The sequence below is a fragment of the Nelusetta ayraudi genome, unplaced genomic scaffold, assembly GCF_046127955.1.
Source record: "Nelusetta ayraudi isolate G7.1 ecotype Tasmania unplaced genomic scaffold, CSIRO-AGI_Nayr_v1 ptg000246l, whole genome shotgun sequence".
NCBI lineage: Eukaryota > Metazoa > Chordata > Actinopteri > Tetraodontiformes > Monacanthidae > Nelusetta > Nelusetta ayraudi.
Window position 1 is genome coordinate 2,581 of NW_027466295.1, and position 24,458 is coordinate 27,038.

The window sequence follows — 24,458 nt, forward strand, 5'->3', positions numbered from 1 at the left end:
GACCCTGCGAGTGGCTGTCATCGCTCCGCACCAGGCGCCCTTCATAGAGAAACAACAACAAGTCACACATGGGATCCGCAGCGTCATCCAGTCTTTACATTTTGGAGGCGAAGACCTGTTAAGTGACTGCGGGTGAACACCGGGGACGCACCAACACCGGCGTCGGTACCGATACCTGGGTTGTGTCGTCAAACACGTGCCGATACCACGACGCTGCCGATGCTTGTGTATGACAGTCTTGTTAAATTTTCTCACCGTCACCGTGTTCTAGAGAGACACGCTGAGGAACACGCGTGTGAAGAAGTGGCATTGATCCTCCCTCAGTAGGAACACGCTGCAAGGCGGCTTTAACCGGGCCGTTCCCCTTACATTCTGAACGTGTGCATGTTTGGGCAAATAATTGACACGACATGTAATCTTTGCAGGAGCTGCTGTCCGTCATTATTCAATCTCATGTGTGAGTCAGCTGTTGGTTTAGTGAAGCAAGCGAGGAAACGCAGAAGGTGAAAAGTCGTCAAGCTAATGCGTCCAACGGGCGTGGGGCGTCCCACAGGGCTCCGTGTCCGGCCCGCTCCACATATCGTGTTCACCGCCCCCCACCTCCACCCTGCTGGCTGTCAGAGCAGCACTATCCCCTCATAGCGGGCCCACTGCGGGCCACGCGTGCAGAGCCGGCCCAGGATTTGGCCCTGGAGGCCTCGTCTTAAGACACAAGACTCTGCAATTTCCTCCGCACCTCTTTTTTCGCACGAGGACAAACACAACGTCGCTTTAGCCATGTGCAACCAATGAGTGGTCGTAATGAAGGCCAGACCGTGTCTGGTGGTGGTGGTGGTGGTGGTGGTGGTGGTGGGGGGGGGGGGTTCTCTCATGTCTGGAATTATCCAGAGGAAAGTGGTCTGACACGCTGTTCTGCTGCTGCGAGCTGGTGGCATGAAGGCAAAGAAAGACCGCTGCATTCCATGCAGGAGTGCCGGGAAGTTCTCCTCTTCTCAGCCGAGCACTTCGGTCCACTCGGTCCACTGAGAAGATTGATGTGATGTCATGTAACTCATTCAGCAGTTAATGAATGCCTCATGTTCAGGATATCAACAACATTAAATGTGTATTTCCACTCAACATGGAACACAGTGCTGTAAACACAAATATAAAACAGCAACACAGCCACCACAACACACACATGTAGAAAGAAACATCAACACAACATCACAACAACATAAAAAACATTACAAATCTTCACTTCACATGTGTGTGTGTGTGTGTTATATTAAGGTACATAGTATTTGTTTTATCCTGTTTCTAATATTATTTTCTGACATTTCTCTATTGCACAGAAACTCCTCTCAAGCAAACTTCTAAATCCCCTCCTGCTGTGGATGCGGAGCGTCAAACTCTTTTCCGGTTCCGCTCCCAAAAAACCCACCAGAAACGTCTCCCGGCCAATCAGGAGCCGGCTCCCTTGGTTCATTTCAAAGAGACGGCCGGTTTGGCCGGCGACCCGTCGCCGCCATTTAGAGTGAAGTCAGAATCTCCGGCAGCAGAGGTCCACACACGTCCGTGCGGAGGAAAGCAGCAGGGCCACAGCAGGGCCACTTCCCTCATGTTGGATCTCACGTGTTGACTTTGTGAGATTCCACCGGCCTCAGAGAGCGAGCGCAGGAAGGAAGGCGAGGGCCCTAACCCTAACCAGCCGACACCTCGGCAGCGCCCCCTGCTGCGTGTGGCCCAGCGAGGCCCCGCCCCAGGTTAGGAAAGCGAAGGGTGGCGTCGGCACGCCAGCGCACCTACGACTTGGGTTTGATTTGAAGGAGGCGGCGTCGCAGGAAAGGCTGCGGCACTGCAGTCATATGGGAGCAATAAGAAGAATGTTCTGCTGGCAGAGCCTCCAGCATGCAACCCTCCGCTCTGCTTCTGATCTCAGCAAGGCGGGGGAAATTGTTCTGCGAGAGGGAAAATATCATAAATCTTCGGCCGAACCATTCACAAGGTAGTTTGTGGAGTATTTGAGCGTCAGCAGATAGCAGCTTTGGCGTGCGTGTGTACATGCAAAGGTCAAACACGGGTCAACGCTGCAGCAAAGGTGAGCGGGCTGAACATGCACGCGTTGCGTTGAGCTCGATGCCTTCACTGTTAAACATCCAGAAGAAACATCCTGAAGGCCTGGATGGATCTGGACGGCCCTCCACTGGTGCAAAGAGACGCTGTCCTCAACGTCCAATCAGGTGCAACGTCCCAAACTAAGATGGACTGAAAACATGTGAGTTGACCGATAGCTTGTTTCTGCTGCCCCCGAGTGGACATTGATAAAACCAGTAATGTCCTGCTGACCCTGAATGCATCATAAGCGGTGACAGTGGACAGATGGGTCGCTGTGTAAAATAAACGCTAAATACCAAATGACGAGCAATACAAAAAAAAAAATGTTTTTTTCTGATATTGTGCAGCACTTTTGAAAGGCGTCGCTTATCAAACACTGCAGAGCAGCAGCAGCAGTGTCAGTGTCATGCCTTTTAAAGCAGCGTGTGAGGGAACTTCCCTGGTCATAACGCTCGAGACGCGTCATCAGTGGGATAATGCCTTGGATGAATGACTTTGCAAATAGCAGCCGCCCAGAGGCCGACCTGGGACACTAGCACACGACACCTGGTCCATCCCCTCCGGCTGCCTCAATCACCACCTTTCGTTGTGGCAGAGAGTTGAGTGCGGCGGCTCACATCCCAACAATGAGACGTTCAATTGCTTTCACCGCAGTCCGGCCACATTCTTCACGAGTAATAACACACACATTCTAGTGGCATCCCCAGCATGCTCCTCGGTCACACAGCAATCAAGTGGACTCTACTCTCCCTCCGCGGTGTCATCGTGTTTGTTTGCTGTGTGTGCAGGGAGGGTGGCGGCGCACGCCTGCCGCTAGCCAGGACGCAGGGCCGTTTAGCCGCTAGGTGACATCAGCATCAGAGGGAATATAACCTTTACAATATGTCACCCTGTATCAGTCACAGCTGCTTGTGTGAAAGGTTGACAGGATTAGCATTAGCGCAAACCATCTGTTTGGACTCTGGATCCTCTTTAATCTCCTGATCTTCAGTTGACAAGTTCCATGTCTGTACGATAATTAAATGCGTGCAAAATAATACAAAGAGAAAACACACAGGACTTAGCGGCTGGATAGAAAGTGTACCCGCAGAAAAAGCATCAAGTAAGATATATTGGAGCGTCGACGACAACAATGAAATAAAGATCAGCGCGCCGCTCCGCTTCCTTTCAAATGATCGCACGTCTCGAGCCGCAGACGTTGATTGAAGCTTTGGCTAACGGCAAGAAGGAGGGCAATACCAGCGCGAGAGCCTGAGTGCTGCACAAATCAATAGAGCATTTGCATGGGCTTTGATCAGGCGTGGCATCGCCGGCAGATAAAGCCAGAGAGATTCTGTCTGAGCGGCGGATCATTAACACCAGTTTGCAATCATCCGCCACGTCCTGCGCTAACGCCTCCGGAAAGACCACGGGGGGGGGCAGCATGTAGAACAGCGTGCTTGGTGAGTTGTTGTCTTAGTAAATCAGCACAGCTGGCCTCCAGCCTCCAGCTAGCGAGAGCAGAGTTCAGCGCCACCTACAGGAAGAGAAGGGTCAGGTCTTCCTTGGCAGCAGAGGATGGATGGAATCCGGGTCATCGGTGACCATGCCTGAGGGCGACCTTTGACCTTGGTCTCGGGGTCCCTCTGCTCACATGATTTACGGCTGTGATCCAAGGACACGCAGCACTGTTTCACATGTCAACCGTATTTACAAGCCGATATGGCAGCTTTTCCTGCCCCCCCTTTTGCATAGCCTTAATGCACACGCACCTCTCTCTCTCTCACACACACACACACACACACACACACACACACACTTGGGAAATGATAATGCACTCCTAATAGGTTCCAGTTGTGGAAATCACAGCAGCCCCCCCCACCCCCTCCCCCCCGATATGTTACAAATATCTGAAATAGATTGTGTTGGATTATTCTACTATCAACTCATATTTGCCGTTACGTGCTGTGGTGGGAGGAGGGGGGGGGGGCACTGGTGGGAAATGAAACAACCCCCTCCCCCCCCCCACACACACACACACACACCTGCCCTCTATCTGGATAGGATCAGCAGATTAATCTTGGTAAGATGTGACACACACAGATGGTCCAACAGGAGGAAAAAAAATCATAAAAATATGAGGTATGAATACATTTGTCTTGCGTAATATTAAATATGATTCATCTATGGTGGAGATAATGCCGTGATGCATTGGTGTACTTAGCAAAGAGACAAAGTTAATTACTTTATAGGCCAAATATTCCTACCAAGATCTCTGCTGTTATTAAAACCATTTCAGGGGAATATTATGTGAGTTTAATTTAATCCATCTGTCTGCCATGCATAGTAATAGCAACAACACTCATTCATTTGTGCTCCCTTCACCGACCGCACTAAAATAGATACGCTAGCATGTGCCGTGCATTACATATGCAAATGACAGAGAAAGGTGAGATTCCAGCGTTCAGCCGCTTGCGTGATAGGATTGAAGCCCGTCAGGCAGCAGGATTGCAGGATTGCAGGATGGGCTGCACGCAGGGAGGGAAGTCGGGAAAGCGATACGGTCACCTGGGTACCTTACTGCTCCCTGAAGGCCGCTGGGCCTCGGCTTCCTGACACCAGCTCTTTCCAATATCCTGCCAACACGGTGCGTTGGGCCATCCGGTGCTGAGGACCCATGGGTGGTGGGGGGGGGGGGCAATGGGCCTCTGACACGAGCCGACGAGACTCAGATCACAGCCAGCAGCAATAAGAGGAGGCACGGCTTCCACTGGACCAACAGTGGCTCATACATCCATGCAGGCCATAATATCCAGCAATGTTCATAACCCCTGACGCGAGCCCAGACTCTGCGTCATCAGAACCACTGAAGGTGGTTGTGGCCCTCAGCGGTGTGGTGAGATTGGGCCCTGGGTTTGGGTGGAGTTGCACCAGGAGTCTGAAGACAGGAATTCCCCTCCCTGCCTGTGGTGTCACTGCAGCAGCAGTGGCTGAAGGAAAAGACACAACAAACAGTGAACAAGGATCCTCGCCGCTCCATTGGTTAATGCAGGGCGTTGGTCAAGCTTGCGTTTACCCACAATGCCCTGCGTTGCTTCCCTTGGGAGAGAAACAAAGAGTGAGTCAGCAGATTTGAGAAGAAGGAAGGTGGCGTTTGTCTGCTCGGTGCTTCGTCTCTCCACACAGTTCCCAGGTCAGACGACGCTGATGTTGACACAGAATATTCTGGAGTGAAGTAAAGTCGGGGGGGGGGGGAACAAAGTGAAAACGCCACCGTAACTCAATCCCCTGCGGCTTACTGGGTGCTTTGGGGTGGAGCGCCAAACAAAAGCAGAAAAAAAGAGGAACTTTATTGAATCAGGCTCGCTCACCTCCAGAGGTGACATTGAGCTTGTTATTGACAAGAAGAATTTACCACAGCGGGCCAAAGCATAATAATGAGTGACCTTTACGAGCTTTAAGGACTTAAGTGTTATCTTGCAGGAAGCGGTCCGGTCGGTCGGCTGCAGGGATTTGTTTGAGCCACTTCCAATCCCAGAGAGAGAGAGAGAGAGAGAGAGAGAGAGAGAGAGAAAAAAAACAAGATTAAATCCAGCTGTTGAAATCTGCTGTTTTACACAAAGTAGAACCGCCAAAACAAAAGCATCAAGTCAAATTTGTGCCATCTAAATGAGATTAAAGATTCTTCCCTTTTGCTCTTTTTCTACAGGCGCTCCAACCCTGAGGGGTCCTGCAGCGCTGGTCCACAGCTGCAGCTGCAGCCTGAAGCCAGTGAGTCAAATCTCAACCGTGTGACGCAGTTCAATGTTGGGCTAAAGTTCACTGATTGATAGTGAACAAAGTCACAATGCAAACAAACAAACACTTTACTTTACTTCAGTCAGAGATTAAAAAAGAAAAACAACAAAGTGCCACTGCGGGCTGATTCAGACCGGCTTTCTATTGGCGCTGTGCTTCTATTCAACCATTCTCAGTGCATTCTAACAAAAAGAAAAAGGGCTCCAAAATGTTTTCAAAGAGATTTTAAAAGATTGTGACTCCATGGGTTTGCACTGCTGATACCAAAACTGACATGAAAGCAGAAAAAATGACACAGATCAGGTTCAACATTTGAAGATGAGAGAATATAGAAAGAAAGATGAACTGTACAGTTTTGTTTAGCGACTTTCTGCAATAAGCTCTGAGTTGGGATCAGTAGGCCTCCTGTGAACAGCACAGCAGCTCTCACATGTCAGGAGCATCAGAGTAACAGCCGTTTCATTGGCTTGCATCATCCACAGTTTTCACTTTCACACAACCCCCCCCACCCCCAAAAGAAAGAAATCAAATAAAATCCAGGTACCAATTCTTTCAATGTATGTAAGTATTTTATTCTGATGGCCAATTCAGACAGCTGGGTTGGAAGAAACAACACAACTCTGAATATTTCACCGTGACTAAAAGCAATTCCAGGCAGACATCCATATTTCATCCGCACGTCCTCCTGCCTCGACGGATCCGGGAGGCTCATTTGTTCCTGAAGTGAGAAAGACATCAATAATTGAGTGATGTGACGATGCCACTGACATCAGGATGGTGGCGCTGTAACCCAGCGGGCCTCGCTGACTGCCGAGGGCCTGAAGACGATGCTGCGGCGTCACGCACCTCTCCTTTGATGGCGAGCCCCCCCCACCCCCCCCCCCCCCCCCGTCCGGCCCAGATATCATCCGCCTCGTCGACGCAACGGCAGACACAGGAACAGACACACCAGAGCCCAGCACAGGAAGGAGCAGCAGGAGGTGAACACGGGACCAAGCTTCCTCCTAAAGAGACTTTTAGCCTCGGCAGAGACGACAGCCCTCCTCCATCTGCCGCCGCGAGCCTCTGCCACTGAGTGGCGCCGCCGCAGGCCCAGCCAGCCAGCCAGCCAGCCAGCCAGCCAGCCAGCCAGCCCCGTGTCCTATAAAGACACACAAATCATTTACATGCTGTACTCATCAAAGTCAGCTCTCCCGCAGCCCCGCTGAGATTCGCCGCCGATCTGAAGCTCCAATATTTGCGCAGCGGCGCCGCGGCTAACCTTTAGCAACTGCCAAGAATGTGATGAATTTTTTAAATACAGCTGTTGACCTATTATTGAGATGGAGACGAGCCACGGGAGACACTCGTCTCCTATCCTGTGTATAATGGAATGCATTATTGCATCAGTGTTTACAAGGCGGGCTAAAAGAGAAACAGAATGTGGGGAGAAAAGCAAGAAGCAAAGCACTTCAGATAATGTCGCTGTGGGCCTCCAGCGTGCGCACACACGCAACAAAAAAAAAAAAAAAAAAGAGGGAGGAGGGAAGACGTCAATCAAAAGTGGCGACTCTTTGATTCATGGCACTTTGCTCCGGCAATTGCATCTGAGAGAGGAGTGGGGACACAATGCAGAACAATAATTACCCCGCAGTGTTAAAGTCCTCCAGTGTCTTGGTGCATTCATAAATAAAATATGTCGGAGATAATGGATTTATGTTCAATAATTCATCATCGGAATGTTTCAAACCCGGTGATATAATATGTGTCACGGCGCTCGCTAACACACTGCTTAGCCAAATGAAGTTATCTTGAAAGAGATTTATTGACAGGGCCGTGGCTGCATTCATTTACTCAGCAACCATTGCTTGATTACTGCGGCCCAGCGCATAAAACAAACAATGTCGATTGGCTGATTTCAAAGCACTCAGTGTCAGTGTTAACGACGCCACCCTGATAACCGCCGCGCTCAGGCAGGCAGGCGCCTGTCAGCCGCACCGAGCGTCTTCCTCCGCCGGGCCGGTGTCGCTCACGACCTCGGCGCTCGACAGACACCCAGGCGCTTTGGTTTGATGGTCCGTCGGAGAGGGAGGCGGGGGATGGGGGGATTGGCTGCGACGTCCGGGGCTCCGCTGGACTCGGGTCAATGCAAGCTGGGCCTGGAGGTCCGGAGCCAGCTGGAGAGCTTTGACAGGGCTGGACCGGCCCCGTGTGCCGCTGCAGCGGGAGGCCACCAGACGCTCCTCGCAATAATTAATGACGTGAGTTGTTGAGGTACGGTGGCAACCTGGTGGTGGCGCTGCAGCCTCTGTGGAGGTCAGTCTGCTGGTGCTGCTGGAGGAGGGTGAAAAAAAACAAACAATTTACATGCAAATCAAACATTATCATCTCCGTCTCTGTTTGCCACTTTCACCTGCAAAAATTGCATTCATATGCACAAAGGCTTTCAATTACTGTAACTGCGGCTCAACTTCTCACGTCTCAGCATTTTCTATTTGGAGAGGCAGAGCCCGTGCACGTTTAATCGGCAGGCATTCTGCATTCTGCATTCTGCGGCGCTGCCACAGATCAGCGGCGGCGTGTCAGCTGCAGGAGATGGCAGCATGTATCAGTGCATGAAATAAAGCCCCTGCTCCAAAGTGACAGGACCCTGAATATTGTTGGCAAATGGATGTTAAATTCACTCTGTGAAGCAGCGAGAGCAGCGAGAGCAGCGAGAGCAGCCCCCGGCTATGAAAAATTAACTCTACTGTCTGGCTAAAGGGAAAGGGGAAATTGCTTTAGAAGATATACCACAAAATCCTGTTTGCAAGCTATCCATCTGTCAGAGATGTCTTGGCAAAAAAAAAAAAAAAAAAAAAAAAAAAAAAATAGCAGGGGGAAAAAAGTCCTTCAGCTTTCTCTATTAAAGAGTCTTACTGGATTACTGTGCAGTGCACATGAGAGCGGAAACAAAGAGATGTCAAAGAGAGTTAGAGATAATCCCATATCTGTGCCGCGGACACGGCTGAGTGGAGGAGACTGGCTCCAAGGGGCCCGCAGCGGACAAGGCGCTTGCACACGTGTCGGCCACTAGAGGGCAGCAACGTCCACAGTTTTGCTCTCTGGAGTACACAGAATAAGTCATCCGTCCCTGTGGATGTGAGCATATCGAGGCCATGGATGGAGAGCCTCATGATGATTAGCGAGGTACTGACCCTTCACCACAGCAGTAGATCACTCGGCATGAAGAGGTCAAAGAAAGAAAGGAAATATGAATAATAGATGCATGTTTTGTTATTTCCTTATATCGTGTGCACTGTTTATGGAGAGAATAAAGTAACAATTAAAATGGTATAAGGCCGTAATTTGACCATGAAGGGACAGAAAAGAGAAGTGAGCTGAAGAGTGGGAACGGAATAGAAATGGAATCATTTTGTTATTAGTAGGAGTAACATGGATGTATGTTTTATACACTGTAACTTTATTGACAATCAAAAATGGTCCATGTTTAATAGCTTTACTTAAAAATGTGTGTATCTTGTGCACACAAACACACACACACACACACCTTTTTCATGAATTTAATATATTTTAATGAAAAAATGCATTCTCAACTTCTGCCACCAGATGTCAGTGTATCCGTTTAAATAAGTGGAACGAGCAGGCTGCATCTGGACCGGTCTCGGCTTGTTGTCAGAAGCGTTGACGTTGTGTAACGCCTCGGGTTTGAGCTGCGGTGCTGTGCAGACAAACTAGAGGAAAGAAAGCAAACACAAACATGAACATTTGACTTTTTTTCTCTTATCTCTGTTGTTTTTTGTTGTTGTTGTTGTTGTTGTTTTTTTATTCTTTCTTTCTTTTTTCTTTTTTTACCATGATCCTGTTTTGTAAATACGTCATGAAATAAGATGTTGTTTTCAAGGCAGAGCATTTTCATCCCGTCAGTCAGTGAGTGCGTGCACAAACAGCGCGGAGTGACTCAGACGTGTGCGTAAACATGGAATTACCCTCGGCTCCGACCGTGGCCTCCCCTGCTCCCCTTTCTGCCACCAGGAGCCTGCGCACTAAGCCGTCTGGGATGGAGGGGCCGGAGGGGGAGGGGGGCATCGAGTGAGAAACTTTGCAACGCCGAGGTGCAGGACGCCCCGTTCAGGAGAAAAGAAGGGGGAAGTTTTGCAGAAGAGAAGCAGCTGAGAGGCGGACGGAGCGAAAAGTGCGCACGGCGAAGCAGAAACCAAAATCTCGCACAGGAGGTGAAAAAAATGTCTTTTCCGACGATATTCAGCGGTCGTCGGGTGATTGTCAAAGTGTTTTTGCTGCACTTTATCGCCTGGAAAGCATCGAACGCGGCCCCGTCGCCGATCATCAGGTTTCCCGGAGACGACACTCCCAGGACGGACAAAGAAGTGGCTCTGGTGAGTCCCGCGGTCCGCTCGCGCCGACACACTTCGCCCCAGGCGCCGTTAATGTCCTCTCCCTCGTGTCTTTGTTCTTGTTTTTGTTTGTTTGTTTTTTTAGCACTATCTGAATAAGTTTTATGGCTGCCCACAAGACAGATGCAACCTCATGGTCCTCAAAGACACCCTGAAGCAAATGCAAAAGTTTTTCGCGCTGCAAGAAACGGGAGAGATCGACTCCAACACCGTGGAGATCATGAAGAAGCCCCGCTGCGGCGTCCCAGATGTGGCCAACTACAACTTCTTCCACAGGAAGCCCATGTGGCAGAAGAAGGACATCACCTACAGGTGGGGGGTAACAAAGTGCCATTGCACAAACACATATCTATCTCTCTATCTCTCTATCTATCCATCTATCTATCTCTCTATCTATACATCTATCTATCTATCTATCTCTCTATCTATCTATCCATCAATCCATCTATCTATATCTATCCATCTGTCTATCCATCTATCTATCCATCCATCTATCTATATCTATCCATCTATCTATCCATCTATCTATCTATCTATCTATCTATCTATCCATCTATCCATCTATCTATCTATCTATCTATCTATCTATCCATCTATCCATCGATCTATCTATCCATCTATCTATTTATCTATCTATCTATCTATCTATCTAGCCATCCATCTATCTTACTCCGATCAGTTAAATGAATAAAATGACATTTTGAGGCTCCGGTATTAAAGATGCATCTTATCTTTATGTTCATACCTGTTCTGAAAACCATCACCATTCTCTTTTTTCACTCCAAACTCCAGGAGACAAGCATTGCAATAATTATGCCAAAACACAGTACCCTCCAGAAAACGGCATATTTAGCCCGATGTTTACAGCCTCCAGCAGAAATGCTGGCTTTTGTCTTCCCGCTAAAACTGATGCTTTGTTTGGGCGTGAAGTCCTGGTGGCAGCGAGTCACTTTCTGAGCAGGCATCTGCCTGGGGTGTTGTGACCACACTGAGGGAGGTGTCGGTGCCCTTTGTGACATCACAGGCGGCTCATTTCCAGAGCTGCATATTTTAACAGTAAGATCTCTGGAGAATCTGTTGGTTGGATGAAAACCTTTTTTTGGTTAGAAAACAGAAGTGAACTTTTGCATCATATGAGAAGTTACAGGATTGCAAGTGAGCGGAATCCAAATTCAAAAAGAAGAGCGAGCATGTGACCACATGAGGATCTCCACAACTCCACCCAGCCTTCACAGGACCTGTTGAGAAACAGCAACCCTGGATGTCTGAGTCACTGGAGTTAGTGGCTGCAGGGAGACTGTTGACTCGGTGCTGTGCAGCTTCGCCCTGCCTGACCCCCTCACTCAGCTGGCCCCCATTACCCCCCCACCGCCCCCCACCCCTGAAAGCAGACGGTTGGCTGACCGTGAGCTCACAACATGCGGCGTCTCAGCAGCATCAGCATTCCTACGCAGTGTGTGTCAGCTCTCTTCCCCGGTCCCTCTCTCCAGTCAGATGGTTCTGTTTACACCAGTTGCTGTTTGTGGCCGATCGCTCCGGCCGGTCTTCATCCTGTGTCTGTGTGGAAGACTCGACTGCGAGGCACAATAACTACTGACACGGCTTAGACCTCTGTTGCCGTCGCTCAAAGAATAGCGGTGTGCACACACATGGTGCAGCGTTTGTGGCTGAACGCTGTGGACGGAGCAAGTTTTCCATCAGCTGATTCAGAGGCAATTATGATGTTTTCCCTCCGTCGCCCTCCATTTCTTTCCCCCAGATAAGAAGAATCCACAGTGACCCTGTGGTTTTCTGGCACGATGCTTTCTTTCCTTGTTTGGTCCGAAGTGGATGAAATAGTTGTTTTGCGCCGACTCCACAGAATCCTGGGCTACACCCCCGACCTGGACGAGGAAGTCATCAACGATGCTTTCTTCAGAGCCTTCAAAGTGTGGAGCGACGTCACTCCGCTCACTTTCGCCCGCATCATGGACGGAGAGGCCGATATCATGATCAACTTTGGCCGCAATGGTAATGCGAGTTCAGCCAATGTATAAACTGTGTGAGCGCGCACGTGCAGAATCATCATCATAAATCACATGCGGCCGAAGATGAGTCTTTATTGTCACTGCACAACCGTGTGGAGGACGATGGTCTAATGACCAAAGACGACGCTCCCCTCTGGAGCACAACAGAAGAACAAAGTGATGCAGCAGTCTCACTCCATGAAGACAGTTTATGCACTTTATGGACATTCTGTTCATTTTGGAGAAAGATTCACTCTGTTACTCTGTTTATGTTCCCCTGCAAAAACAAATACTGACTTTCACATTCTTGATAAAACTGACAAAAACCTTACTGGGGATGTTGTCACTAACCTGGGGGAGGTATCGGTGCACTTTGTGACACCACCAAGGGCTGATTTACCAAACTGGGTTGACTTGGGCACAACCTTCCTGGAAGGTGGAGCAGTCTGAAGTGGAAGATTAGGATTAGAGGAGAAGGAAGAGTGGCTCTACTGAGCCTGAGCTCATCATCCCGTTCCTAGGCTATACTTAACCAATCTAGAGAATCTGCATTTAAAACTAGTTTTCTCTTGTTGCTCCCTCAAGCCACAGAGAACACCAGCGGTTAGAGGAAGAAGGAAAAGTGCTGTGATTCTTGTCAGCTCATACTGAATGATGTCACCGACAGAGCACGGGGATGGTTACCCCTTCGACGGCAAGGACGGCCTCTTGGCTCACGCCTTCGCCCCGGGGCCAGGGATTGGGGGAGACTCTCACTTCGATGACGATGAGCAGTGGACGCTGGGAGCCGGTCAAGGTAACAGTGGACAATCATGCTGCGATTTCTGCAACCTGTATATCTTCTTATTCACATTGATTCAACGGTGCTGTGATGAGGAGATTTGATGTATTTGGTCCTTTTTGTAACATGAGCTAATAACAAAGGACAGGATGGGATTACGGTCAAGAACCGAGTTCTAACTATGACTGGATACTTCATATTGAGATTCAGCCGACTCTGTTGATCCCACTGGGCTCTCTGTTCATACACAAACAACAGAGACTGCAGCACAAGTCATTGCAACAAGCACAGGCAACTGGACGGATCAGGGCACCTCTTAGAAAAAGACATCAGGCACCCTGTTGGGAAACTGAAGGTCTTTGGCTGTATTTGGATGTTAGTTTCTGTGGGATCTTTCTGGCAAACAGCACGACAACCCCCTGACATCTGGAGGGTGCATTAAAAAAATCAGTTGCATGGTATGTGAAGGTACTGACCCAAATAGTCTGGACTCCTGTCATTTGGAAGCACATGAAATGATGCATGATGTGCTCATAATATCAGTTTTATGCAAGTTTGAATTCATTTCTATAGAGTTGAAAATATTCAAACTCCTTCAAGGCATCACGACAAGTTTGTGATTTCTGTCCAGTGGTGTCATGAAGATGAATAAATAGTGCCGCACTTCAGCAACACAATATCTACTTTTGAAGTCAATGTGAGCTGCATTTGTAAACGAACAGGCTGAAAATCCCTCAATCCGGCCGCAAGTCTAATAATGTCAAGCTTGTATTTACCGTGTCTGACTGACGAGCTATACGAAGCTTTGCAAGGGATTTTAAAACAGAACAGCATCAAATAATATATTTAAAATACTAATAACGCCTGGCATTATTACTTCTTGATTGGATGTGGCTCGGCTGAAATGTAAAAGCTGTGGGTTCAACAGGCCTGCTGTAGTATGCAAGACTGTTGTCTCTACGTACCATTTAGATTGTGCAGGGCACAGTTTGCATTGTCATTGATTATTTTAACCAAAACTCATGCAATAGAGAGGTTTCATGACCTTACGCTCACCTACAATACATAACCGCTCCCATTGATTCCCTTGTTTTTAAATGTCATGAGAAGTTTGAACTCTTGAACCTTGTTTTGGATGGAATGCAAACAGATTAACGTTATGGTTCTTTTCAACAGTGGTGAAGGTGAAATTTGGCAACGACGAGGGCCAGTTTTGCAAATTCCCCTTCCTGTTCATGGGCACCGAGTACAACAGCTGCACATCTCAGGGCCGCGACGACGGCTTCCTGTGGTGCTCAACCACCGCCAACTTTGACGAAGACGGCAAATACGGCTTCTGCCCTCACGAACGTAAGCTTGCAGTGCTTCCTTTACCAGCCAAGCCGTGCGCCATGTTTATATTCTCGCTCTATTCTGCTGATTTTGGAGCGAGAGAAAGTAGGCTGAGTGGAATGCCAGGAAAGTGTTGTTCTTTGTTTGGAGTGGAATATGGAGCACGTCTCTTGTCCAAGGAACTGCCCCACTTCAGTGCACTGAGGTTCTGCCCAACATCTTGTATATCTGTGTTTGGTTCCTGCTCACGGCACCGACAGGATCACATGCCCATGACAACAAAGTGCCAGATAACCCATGTAATGGGTTGTATTATGTGATGAGAACACAAGTTTACACCCATGCGTTATGTTTAAACCTGAGTTTGTTTCACAGAAACAATCGCACCTGATTCAGACGGTGCTGGGAAAAAACACAAATGTTAACGTTGCCTAAGGAGAAAGATACAGCTCTTGTCTTTATTTGGTTTACAGTGCTCTTCACCCTGGGTGGCAATGGAGACGGTGCCGCTTGTAAGTTCCCCTTCACCTTCCAGGGGGAGACGTACGACGGATGCACAACTGTTGGCAGGGACGATGGATACCGATGGTGTGCGACCACCGAAAACTACGACGCCGATAAGACCTTTGGCTTCTGCCCTGAAACCGGTAGGCCTGATACTCCACCGCTCCATGTATTGTGTGAGCTTACGTCAACATAGAGTTCCCAAACAGTCCAGTCAGTCTGGCTAAAATAGGTCCTCCGATGGCTCTAGAAACTGTGTTTAATGATCCTAGCAGGGTAACAGGGTTGCAAGGTTTCCTGTATTTCTGCACATATCCACATATGCATGGACCTCAACCGCACAAGAGACACTGCTTCACAATTCCACATACATTTCAAACAGTGCAAATATGCAACACAAGTCAAAGATAAATATATATATATATATGTATGTATATATACGTGTATATAAAGACATAAGAAGTAAACATGCCCAATGCCAAGTCTTTGGTTGAAGTCAGTCGTCCATCCATCTGCTCTCACTGCTTCTCCAGCACTCGGGGTCGTGGGCGTGCTGGAGTGTATCCCAGCCGTCCTGCGGTGAACGTGGGTTACACCCTGGACAAGTTCACCACTGGGCCAACACTCCGAGAGAGACAAAGAACTTGACTCTGTGACAGAACAATCCTCCAAGATAAACTCCACTGGGAGTGGAGTAGGATTTACTCTGATGGCTCAGTTCAACTCCCAGCTCAGTCCCTCTATCCTGGGAGAAGGACAGCACATCCAGTCCAACTGTCTTCCAGCTCATCCAGCATGTAAACGTACGGAGTGTGAGTCGAGGCAAAATGTGCCTTTTCAGACGCACACGGTGCATTTTGCTGCCAGACGTTGGTGCAACAGAAGTGCTGCAGCTGGGGGTTTCTGCGCTCCTGCCTGTGGCCTGCTGAGTGGCCGTAAAAGCATTTTAATGCCTCGCCGCAGAGCAGCTTTTCCATTCTGTCAGTGTGCTTGGCTTTAAGGGTGGGTTGGTGAAGTGGGGAGGGAGACACGCAGGCAGAGGAAGGCACCAACGCATCGGCCCGTAGTTTGATGCAGGAGGTAGTTTTCGTGCAAAGATTTGTGAACTAACTCCTGCAAAAGAAATTGTTTCCAAAAAGTCAACCAAGCGCTTTGCCAGATCTCTCTCTCTCTCTCTCTCTCTCTCTCTCTCTCCCTCTCTCTCTCTCTCTCTCTGAAATGGAAAAACACACTTGGGCGGGTGTCTTGTGGTTTCATACCCAGAGGATTGTTCAGTGATGTTGTGCTGTGTCCTGAGCCAGCGCTTTCATCAGGCTGTTTTCCTAATCATCCCCATCTCATCTCCCTGCACGATGCAACACAACCCAACTGCTCTGAGGAAATACGTTGGCATGAGAGAACCCTCAACTCACTTCCCACATGTCTGCAAAACAGACCCGATGACCTTTTTGCTCGCTTGCTCCCTCAGCCTTGTCAACAGTGGGGGGGAATGCCGAAGGAAGCCCCTGTGCCTTCCCCTTCACCTTCCTGAGCAACACCTACGAGTCGTGCACCTCGTCCGGACGAAGCGACGGCAAGATGTGGTGCGCCACCACCAGGAGCTACGACGATGACCGCAAATGGGGCTTCTGCCCTGATCAAGGTATAAATAGCGTCCGATAAAATGACCTCAATGTTGTTTTATCAATGGGTAAGCAACAGAAATATCCCCAAAGGAACCTCGGCTACTCTACAGTATTTGTGATCAAAAAGACAACAAGGTCTTCTGTCTCTGCAATGTCTTGGCTGTCAGGCTACAGTCTGTTCCTGGTGGCGGCCCATGAGTTTGGTCACGCTCTTGGCCTGGAGCACTCCCAAGACCCCGGCGCCCTGATGGCACCCATATACACCTACACCAAGGACTTTGTTCTGTCCCACGACGACATCCAAGGCATCCAGGAGCTCTACGGTTAGACCAAATGTCACTCGGGCTCATGTTTGAAAAATAGGTTGAGTGAAAGGTGATGGTTTTGGAGCGTGTGGTCGCTCCCTCGTTGATGGAAGATGTGGGTGAATTTCTTTGGAAACAGGCGTCCAAACAGGCAAGCCTCTGCCTCCCACCCAGGGACCAGTCACTCCAATGGACATCTGCAAAGAGCCAGTGGTCTTTGATGCTGTAGCTCAGATCAGAGGAGAGACCTTCTTCTTCAAGGACAGGTAAGCCACAGAAACAAACCTCCACAATGACTCATTATCATTGACAAGCATTCATCATTAACAATAACTAGAAGTCAAAAGGCGCCGCAAACCAGCTGCTCGGATTTTGCTCCACTTTTGAACATCACAAGTTGAGCTGATTATCATATTAATGTAGTGGGCGGATCTAAGGCGGAGCCAAAGATGGAGCAGGTAGGGGAGTGAAGTAATGAGTGAGTGAGTGAAGGAATCGCACGTGTTGTGAGGCCTGCGCACTTCAAGCTAGGAGTTTCTGGACCACAATGCATCTGTAAAAGCAGTGTACAACCATTGGTAACCAACCCAGCAACGGATCCCACCATCATCTGCTGGCCCACTGGTGAAGTAACAGCACATCTGCATTGGTAGTTAGTGAAGGCCTCTTTAATGTTGAGTTCATCAGATAAACATTGAGTGTCTAAGTTTTAGTGTCGGGAGGATGTTCCAGTTTTCTAATCTCTCTCCACTCCCGCACTGTAAGAATGCAGAATCCTCCCTTTTTGCCTCAGTTAGGACAACTCAGGACAAGATCCCAGTGAGTAATGCTGGCAGCATTTGCCCAGCTCAGCTCAAACCTGTTTGTGTCTGTCTGGAGTCTGTCTGGAACAAGTGATGGCAATTAGGATTCACAGCTGAGGAAAATTTCTGGGAGATTTTGCAGCAGGACAACGGGGGAATTGCTTTGTCCCCTTAATGAGACTGGTTTGAAATGATAGTCATATATTTCCTTCACTGACAAACTCACAATGGCCGTGTATTGCTCAAAAGACTTGATTGAGTTGATGATGTAAAATTATAAGCATGGATTTTAGTACTTTGATTTGCTTTTCTCACTTGCAAACTGTGCTAAAGAAGCTGCTGACTTTTAAACAAACTGCTGGGTTTGTAAGGTGGGATTCAACATTCTGTGCTGAGTGGCAAACTCACAGCTGCTGTGCAAGAAAACATCCTGTTTTGGTCAATGATGTACCCATCATGGTTTACCTTGTGCCACTGGATGGACATGTAAGACTTCCATACAGTCTGGCACTTTCAGAACACTTGAAACTTCCCCTCTGTGTCTCTGTGTTTTCCTTCATTCGAGAAAAAAAACAGTAATTACGTTGTTGCATCATAACCTAAACAAAAACCACCATGAAAACAGAGTGTAAGCACAACAGAACCTTTTTGGGGGGTTTTGTGTTCACTTCAAAAATAGGTCAGTGGAAAGAGTTTGGGGAAACATCCATTGTTGTGCAGCTGTGTGTTGGAAAGCAGGCAGGACAGATCTTGTTCCACTGGCGTCGGCAACCTCAGCCCTAACGAGAACCAGATGCTCATGAATCACATGAATCAGGCCATTGTGGCTGGAAGCACATGCACTAAGGCCTCTGCTCACACACACACACACACACACACACACACACACACACACACACGCGTGCGCGTCCTTCTCCCCTCCCACACCGTCCTCCTTCTGCTCTCCACTTCAAATCTCGGTCCATCTCCAACCCAACAGGCTTTTTTGATGGTTCACCCCCACCTTGTCCTTTTGGCACCAGGTTCCTGTTCAGGTCTGTGGACTTCAGGAAACGACCCACCGGTCCCATGCTTGTGGCCACCTACTGGCCGGACCTGCCCTCCAGGATAGACGCTGCCTATGAGAACCCAGTGGAGGAAAAGAGTGTTTTCTTCTCAGGTAGGACTCAGACATCTGATTTGACTTCACTCACTCATTGAGCCGCACAACTGATTCAGTCATTCATTAAGTGGTGTCGTCCACCTTGCCCCCTACGTTTCTTTTCAAACTGTGCACAGCAGCTGCACAGTTTTCTTGATCCATCCGGCCACCGGCCACCAGACCGAACTTCTTTAAAGTTTCACGGGTTCCTAAACATATCAGTTCTCTAGTTGTGATGAAACAACAAAGTAAGTGCTGCCAAGTGTCTTCACCAGAAGGTGCAGAATAAACAGAGGTAGCCACTTAGCCACTGCTAGCTGAGCTACTGCAGCAATCATTTGTGTATTGTGGCCGTGCTGTCCAAACTGGATTGAATTCTATAATGAGAGAAGAACGGAGAAGGCCGCTATATGGCTTTTATATTGAAAAACTGCTTTTTGAATTGCTGCAAATTGACTTTGACGAAACATTGTAACAATGCAAGGAAGGACACAGTGGCTGGCCACGGCCCAATCTGATTGGTCTGCTTGAGTGTGAGAGACTGGAAGTTGGTCCCATCAGCTCTGAAACGTTGCCTCCTCTTTCTGAATGCTTTCTGTGTGATCTTTGCCAAATGGATGCGTTTGCATACCAAAGTAAGATCGGCGCTTTCTACAAAGTGAAACATGAAGAGAAGCGGGAGTGTCGCCCGTCGTCCTGCGTGTATTTTTCACACTAAACATTTTCTAGCTATCTATTGGTCAGTCATAATATATTCCTTGCCATTTGAACATCATTACAATCTTTCAACACTACGGGAGTGAGACAGATTGATATGTGTCGGCTCGCGAGACAAAACCAGGAACACCTCTTAGTTACGGTTGATATTTTCTTTGCCACGTTAACATGATTGGATATTAAATCTCCATGGCGGATATTCACGCATGCTTCCGCCGTTATTGGGTGAGTATTGACACTTTTCCACACAAACTCTCCCTCCCAGGCAACCAGATGTGGGTCTACAGAGCAGATGAGCTGGAGACAGGCTACCCCAGGAGGCTGGACACCCTGGGCCTGCCCAGCGACGTGCAGCAGATCAACGCTGCCTTCAACTTCAGGAAGAACAGGAAGACCTACCTGTTTTCTGCTGACAAGTTCTGGAGGTGAGCAGAAGTCAGCTGCTGTGGAGCTGTCAGTCATCTGTGCAACAAAGCGTTGCTGCTTGGTTGCCTTCAGCTCATTTTGCAGCACTGAGCTGCGTCTGGACCTGCTTTGTGGTGGGTGTGACCCAGTCTGCGCTCCAAACCGCTGCATTATACAGCACTGGAATGCTTGGCGTTTATAACATTGCTGTTTGATTGCCACAGAAAATGATTTGTATCTGTGTTGAGGAAACTGTCAGGGGCATTTTGAAGGATGACACTCTTTGGCTGTGAACAGATACGATGAAGACAGGAAGACCATGGACCCCGGCTTCCCCAGAATTATTGGTGAATCCTGGAACGGCATCCCTGATGACATAGGCTCAGCGTTCAGTCTCAACGATATTGGTAAAGCTTTTCCCTTCCTGCCCTTTTCAATGGAAATTCTGATGATGGGGATAAAAACATTACGCTTTCAAGCCAGCTCCCTGGCATATTACTCTACAGTTATGCTAATAGCTAGTTGGTACGTGGTGTATACCTGATATATGCATGCACAATTTTCATACCAAGTGCAAAATACTCTCATGTCAAGTGTCCTGCCATGCATGGCACTACACTGGCTTCTGACCTAAAATGCAGCTGCTGTGTTATTTGTTTATTTGATGAGGATCCCCATTAGTTTTCCCCACGTGAAGACCATTCACCCTGGGGTCCACACACAAACAGACAAGAGGTTACAATCATTACAAATCAGAGTGCGTTGCGCTCTTAAAATGATGGCGATGCCATTGTGAAACGTCACACATACAGCAGACATCGGTGTGGGTGCTTGTTGTCCTTAAACACCATCGTTTGGACAAAGAAAAACCTCATTTAGGAAGAAATGTGCAGGAAATCTGAAGTTCAACTTAGCCAAACACAAACAGGAACTGTGACGGTGGACGAATCCACCAAAAGGTTTACAATACAAGGTGTAAAAAGCCCTCCACTGAAATCATTAGAAATGAAGAGCAGCAATCTGGAGCGACAGTAGGGGATGTAAGATCGTATTATTCAACAAACCTCAACATTTACTATTGCATATTCCAAAGTGACTTCTCATTTGTCAGCACATCAAATACATGACGCGGTGCAAAATGGCTGCAGCACTGTCACTGCACCCAGCAAGAAAGTCACTGACCAAGAAACAAATAAAGTGACCTCAGATTGCCTTTATTATCATATAACAGTCAGAGAAGGTGTGACAGCAGAGCAGTGGAGGTGGCTGCGGTTGCTGTGCAGAGGAGCATCATGCACAGCATCTGTTGACATAAGGAATGCTACAAATAAGTGATCTTTCCTGATAGAATATGTATGTATGTGATGTGACTCTCAGCGGGTGAAGCTTCCTGCCCACTGACGGCGTCTGTGGTGCGTTGGCGGTGAAGTCAGTGTGTGTGTTTCCGCCAGGGCTGCCGCAGCTCCTTTCACCAGCGTCCCAGAAGCGGGAAAACTTTGCCGCTTTGTAAAAATATGCGGCTGCTCTATTTTTCAAGCTCGCCGCTTGGCAGTGGGAGCAGAGAGAATGGTTGAGGCAGGCAGTCGGTGAGAGGAAGCGCTTGGTTGGGATACAATCCTTACATACTGCCCTTTATTTTTTATATGTGCTGCGTCTGCACTCTGAAATCTTACACTAGCAGGAACAAAATGCAGGTGTGCTTTGAGTACCTGCGTATTGTGTGATACGAGCAGTTTCAGTTCATTTTTCTTTTCCTTCATTTTTTTTTTTAACACACGTGAGACACAGTTTGAACAGGCAAAAAGAACTTTGTTTTTGGACCATTGTTTTCTTTGAATACACACAAAAGGCGACGTTGCAATCCTGGCGTGAGCCGGTGGCAGACTCTTCCGGTGGACCAGGGTGCAGCAGCCAGTGGGTCTGAACCAGCGGTGACTCACGGGTCTCTGCGGATCATTGACCCAAACTATCTTCATCCACCACACGTTTCCCTGAGACTTGAAGGAGACTCACGGGGGGAAAGAATGTGTCGGGGGAGCAGTTTGATGATAGCCTGGCGCTCTGTGGTTAATGACGGTGTTTAGACAGACGCTCCACCTGCTCAGGTTTCACCAGGAGCCACAGTCCCGTTCATCAGCCAATTGGGCCTTTTTTCCCTGGCCGGCAAACCACCAGGAGAAGACGAGTGTTCAGGCTGAGGATTAAAAAAAGAAGAAAGAACTGCTTGGCTTGAATCTTCCTTGCTGGGAGTTGAGGGAGTCCGTTCTCGCGCCATTGCGTCATGAGGTGCTGCCGGTCGACCTTTTTACCGTCAGCCCCGGCCGTTAGCGCTGCTTTGCAAATTTGTGTCCGTGGCAAACCACCAGCTTTTTTTTTTTTTTTTTTTCCCCATTACTGCTCACCAGACGCACAGGGCATTACTGTACATGTAACACAGCAAACACTTGTATACAAGGCAAGGCTGTGCTCTGCCACACTGTTGCTTCTGTACGCTTCCTGGTTAGCAGGAAAGGAAAACATTGGCCTCGGACGAGTCGGACGCCGGAGCTGTGAGGTGGGTCAGAACCTGATGACTTGTGCTCCTCCTCCACAGATTACAGCTACTTCTTCAAAGGAAACCACTACTTCAAGCTGGAAGACAGCAGCTTGAAGATCGTCAAGTTGGGTGAAATCACAAAGGACTGGCTCGGCTGCTGAGCGTCGACGTCTCACAGCTGACTCCTTTTGAAAATGACAACTGGCCTCACAAGGACATTGCTTTAGAATTGCACACTACTTGCGGTCACCGCGGTGCACAGCGTCTTGTAAGTTCTTACCTTGGCAACCCTGTACATTTCTGTGGAAGATGCGTCGTGCCTTCCAGCCTGTTTAGCCGGTCTTCAGCTTGCTAGAAAGGCACCTTACACACAGGCTGAGCAAAAGCTTGCTGGATGTTTTCTATATCAGTGTGTGGAATCATGCTTTTGCTAGTGCAGATTTTTAACACTACGTTTTCCCCTCGTTTGACTTTGTGTTTTTGCTTTGGTTGTGTGTTTATTTTGAATTCAGACATCAGGTATGTCCACACTGCATTGAACGCAGTGCGATACTGTGCTGTGAGATATTGCCGTTGTATACAAATTTCACTTTGACAAAGCTGTTTTTGACAATAATGAGCAGTTCATGTTGGCTTTGAATTGTTTCTGTGCCCAACGTGCAAACTAAAGTTTTGTAAATGTATCAGTTTTGCTGATTATGATTATTTTCTTTTGTCGTTGTGCAATACATTTGAAAGAATGAAGTTACACAATGTCTTTGACCGAAAATGGTGCTTTAGAGGTTGCTTGTTGCATATAGTCCTTTATATAGGCCTGTATATGTTTATACACGTACATTTTTTTCTTTTTTTTTTTTTTATCATTTCTCTGGATAGCATAAACTAGTGTTGGAAATCTTGCTTTATACTTCATTCTTAGCACTTTGTTTTGTAGGACTGTCTATGGGAACTGCTCATCATGGAGGCCGTATTGTTTTTCATTGGCAACTCGGTGATGATTTCCCCCTGTACTAACAGTGCAGAGAGTTCAAGGCACAGGTTGCCTCTAGCGTTAGCTGCATGATGGAATCATGACAAGAGTACCGCAGTAGTAATGTTTAATAGTGTTTTTAGAGGCTACTTTTCTGTCTTGGATTTTTAACAATACAGTTATTGTACTTTGTGTCATTTTTTAATGCTTATGCACTTTTTATTGTTTTGTTTTTGTTTGACTGTCATCAGTAATAATACGACGTGGATCAATAAAAACCTCTTGCAAAAAAAAAGAAAAGTCTGTGGAGTTGCTGCTCAAACCGTTGGTGGCTGCACCACGAAGCTCAGAAATAATACAGCCAGTTTAAGTCAATTACTAATACAGTCAAATGTTGGACAGCTTTTTGTTTATTCAAACACAAAAATTCACGAGGTAAACAAGCAATATTGTCATCATTTAAAACATCATGTAAAAACGAAATTAGCAGCAAAACAGAACACAAAATATCCGTGCTTAACTGTCCATAGGAAGGAAAACATTGAGACAAAAAACTAAATAAAAAACAAAAAACAAAAACTAACCACCGAGAAGACAAAGACTCCCACCACGGACTCCAGGGTTTCTGGGTCAGCGCGAAGAGAAAATGGTGATGAAAGGCCGCCATCTTGTGGACGTCTATGGAGACTGAAAACAAAACGTTCAGGACCAAAAAATAATTTAGAATAAAATAAAATAACTTTCAAAAGGGGGTTGGTGGTTTAATCATCAGTAGGATCCCCCTCCTCCCCCCTCCGTAAAATAATAATTCGTTGCTTTTATCTTTCCGCTCCCGGAAGCGATCATTCCGGAAGACTCGGACGATAATAAGAGCCGCTAAAAATAAATGCGTCGTGATAAAAAAAAAAAAAAAAACATTACCGTTGCGACGTCACGGGATGCGTGAACAGATGCATGACGTCGCTCCGGTCCGGTCCGGTCCGGTCCGGTCTGGTTGAAAGCCCGGCAGCAGCGGTCCACCCGAACCCGGTAGTGGCAGCAGCAGTGTGGGCGGGGCTAACGGCG

General features: G+C 47.9%; 1 protein-coding gene across 1 annotated transcript; it reads left to right on the forward strand.

The window, feature by feature from the left end:
- The first annotated feature begins 9,953 nt into the window (after window positions 1–9,953).
- mmp2 (matrix metallopeptidase 2) lies at window positions 9,954–23,693 on the forward strand. Its single transcript, XM_076016950.1, has 13 exons — window positions 9,954–10,250; window positions 10,354–10,580; window positions 12,130–12,278; window positions 12,942–13,070; window positions 14,232–14,405; window positions 14,861–15,034; window positions 16,360–16,533; window positions 16,684–16,839; window positions 16,961–17,087; window positions 18,647–18,783; window positions 19,748–19,907; window positions 20,185–20,294; window positions 22,481–23,693. The coding sequence occupies exons 1-13, from the start codon at window positions 10,098–10,100 to the stop codon at window positions 22,582–22,584; spliced, it is 1,974 nt and encodes a 657-aa protein (XP_075873065.1). The 5' UTR covers window positions 9,954–10,097; the 3' UTR covers window positions 22,585–23,693.
- Window positions 23,694–24,458: the final 765 nt, after the last annotated feature.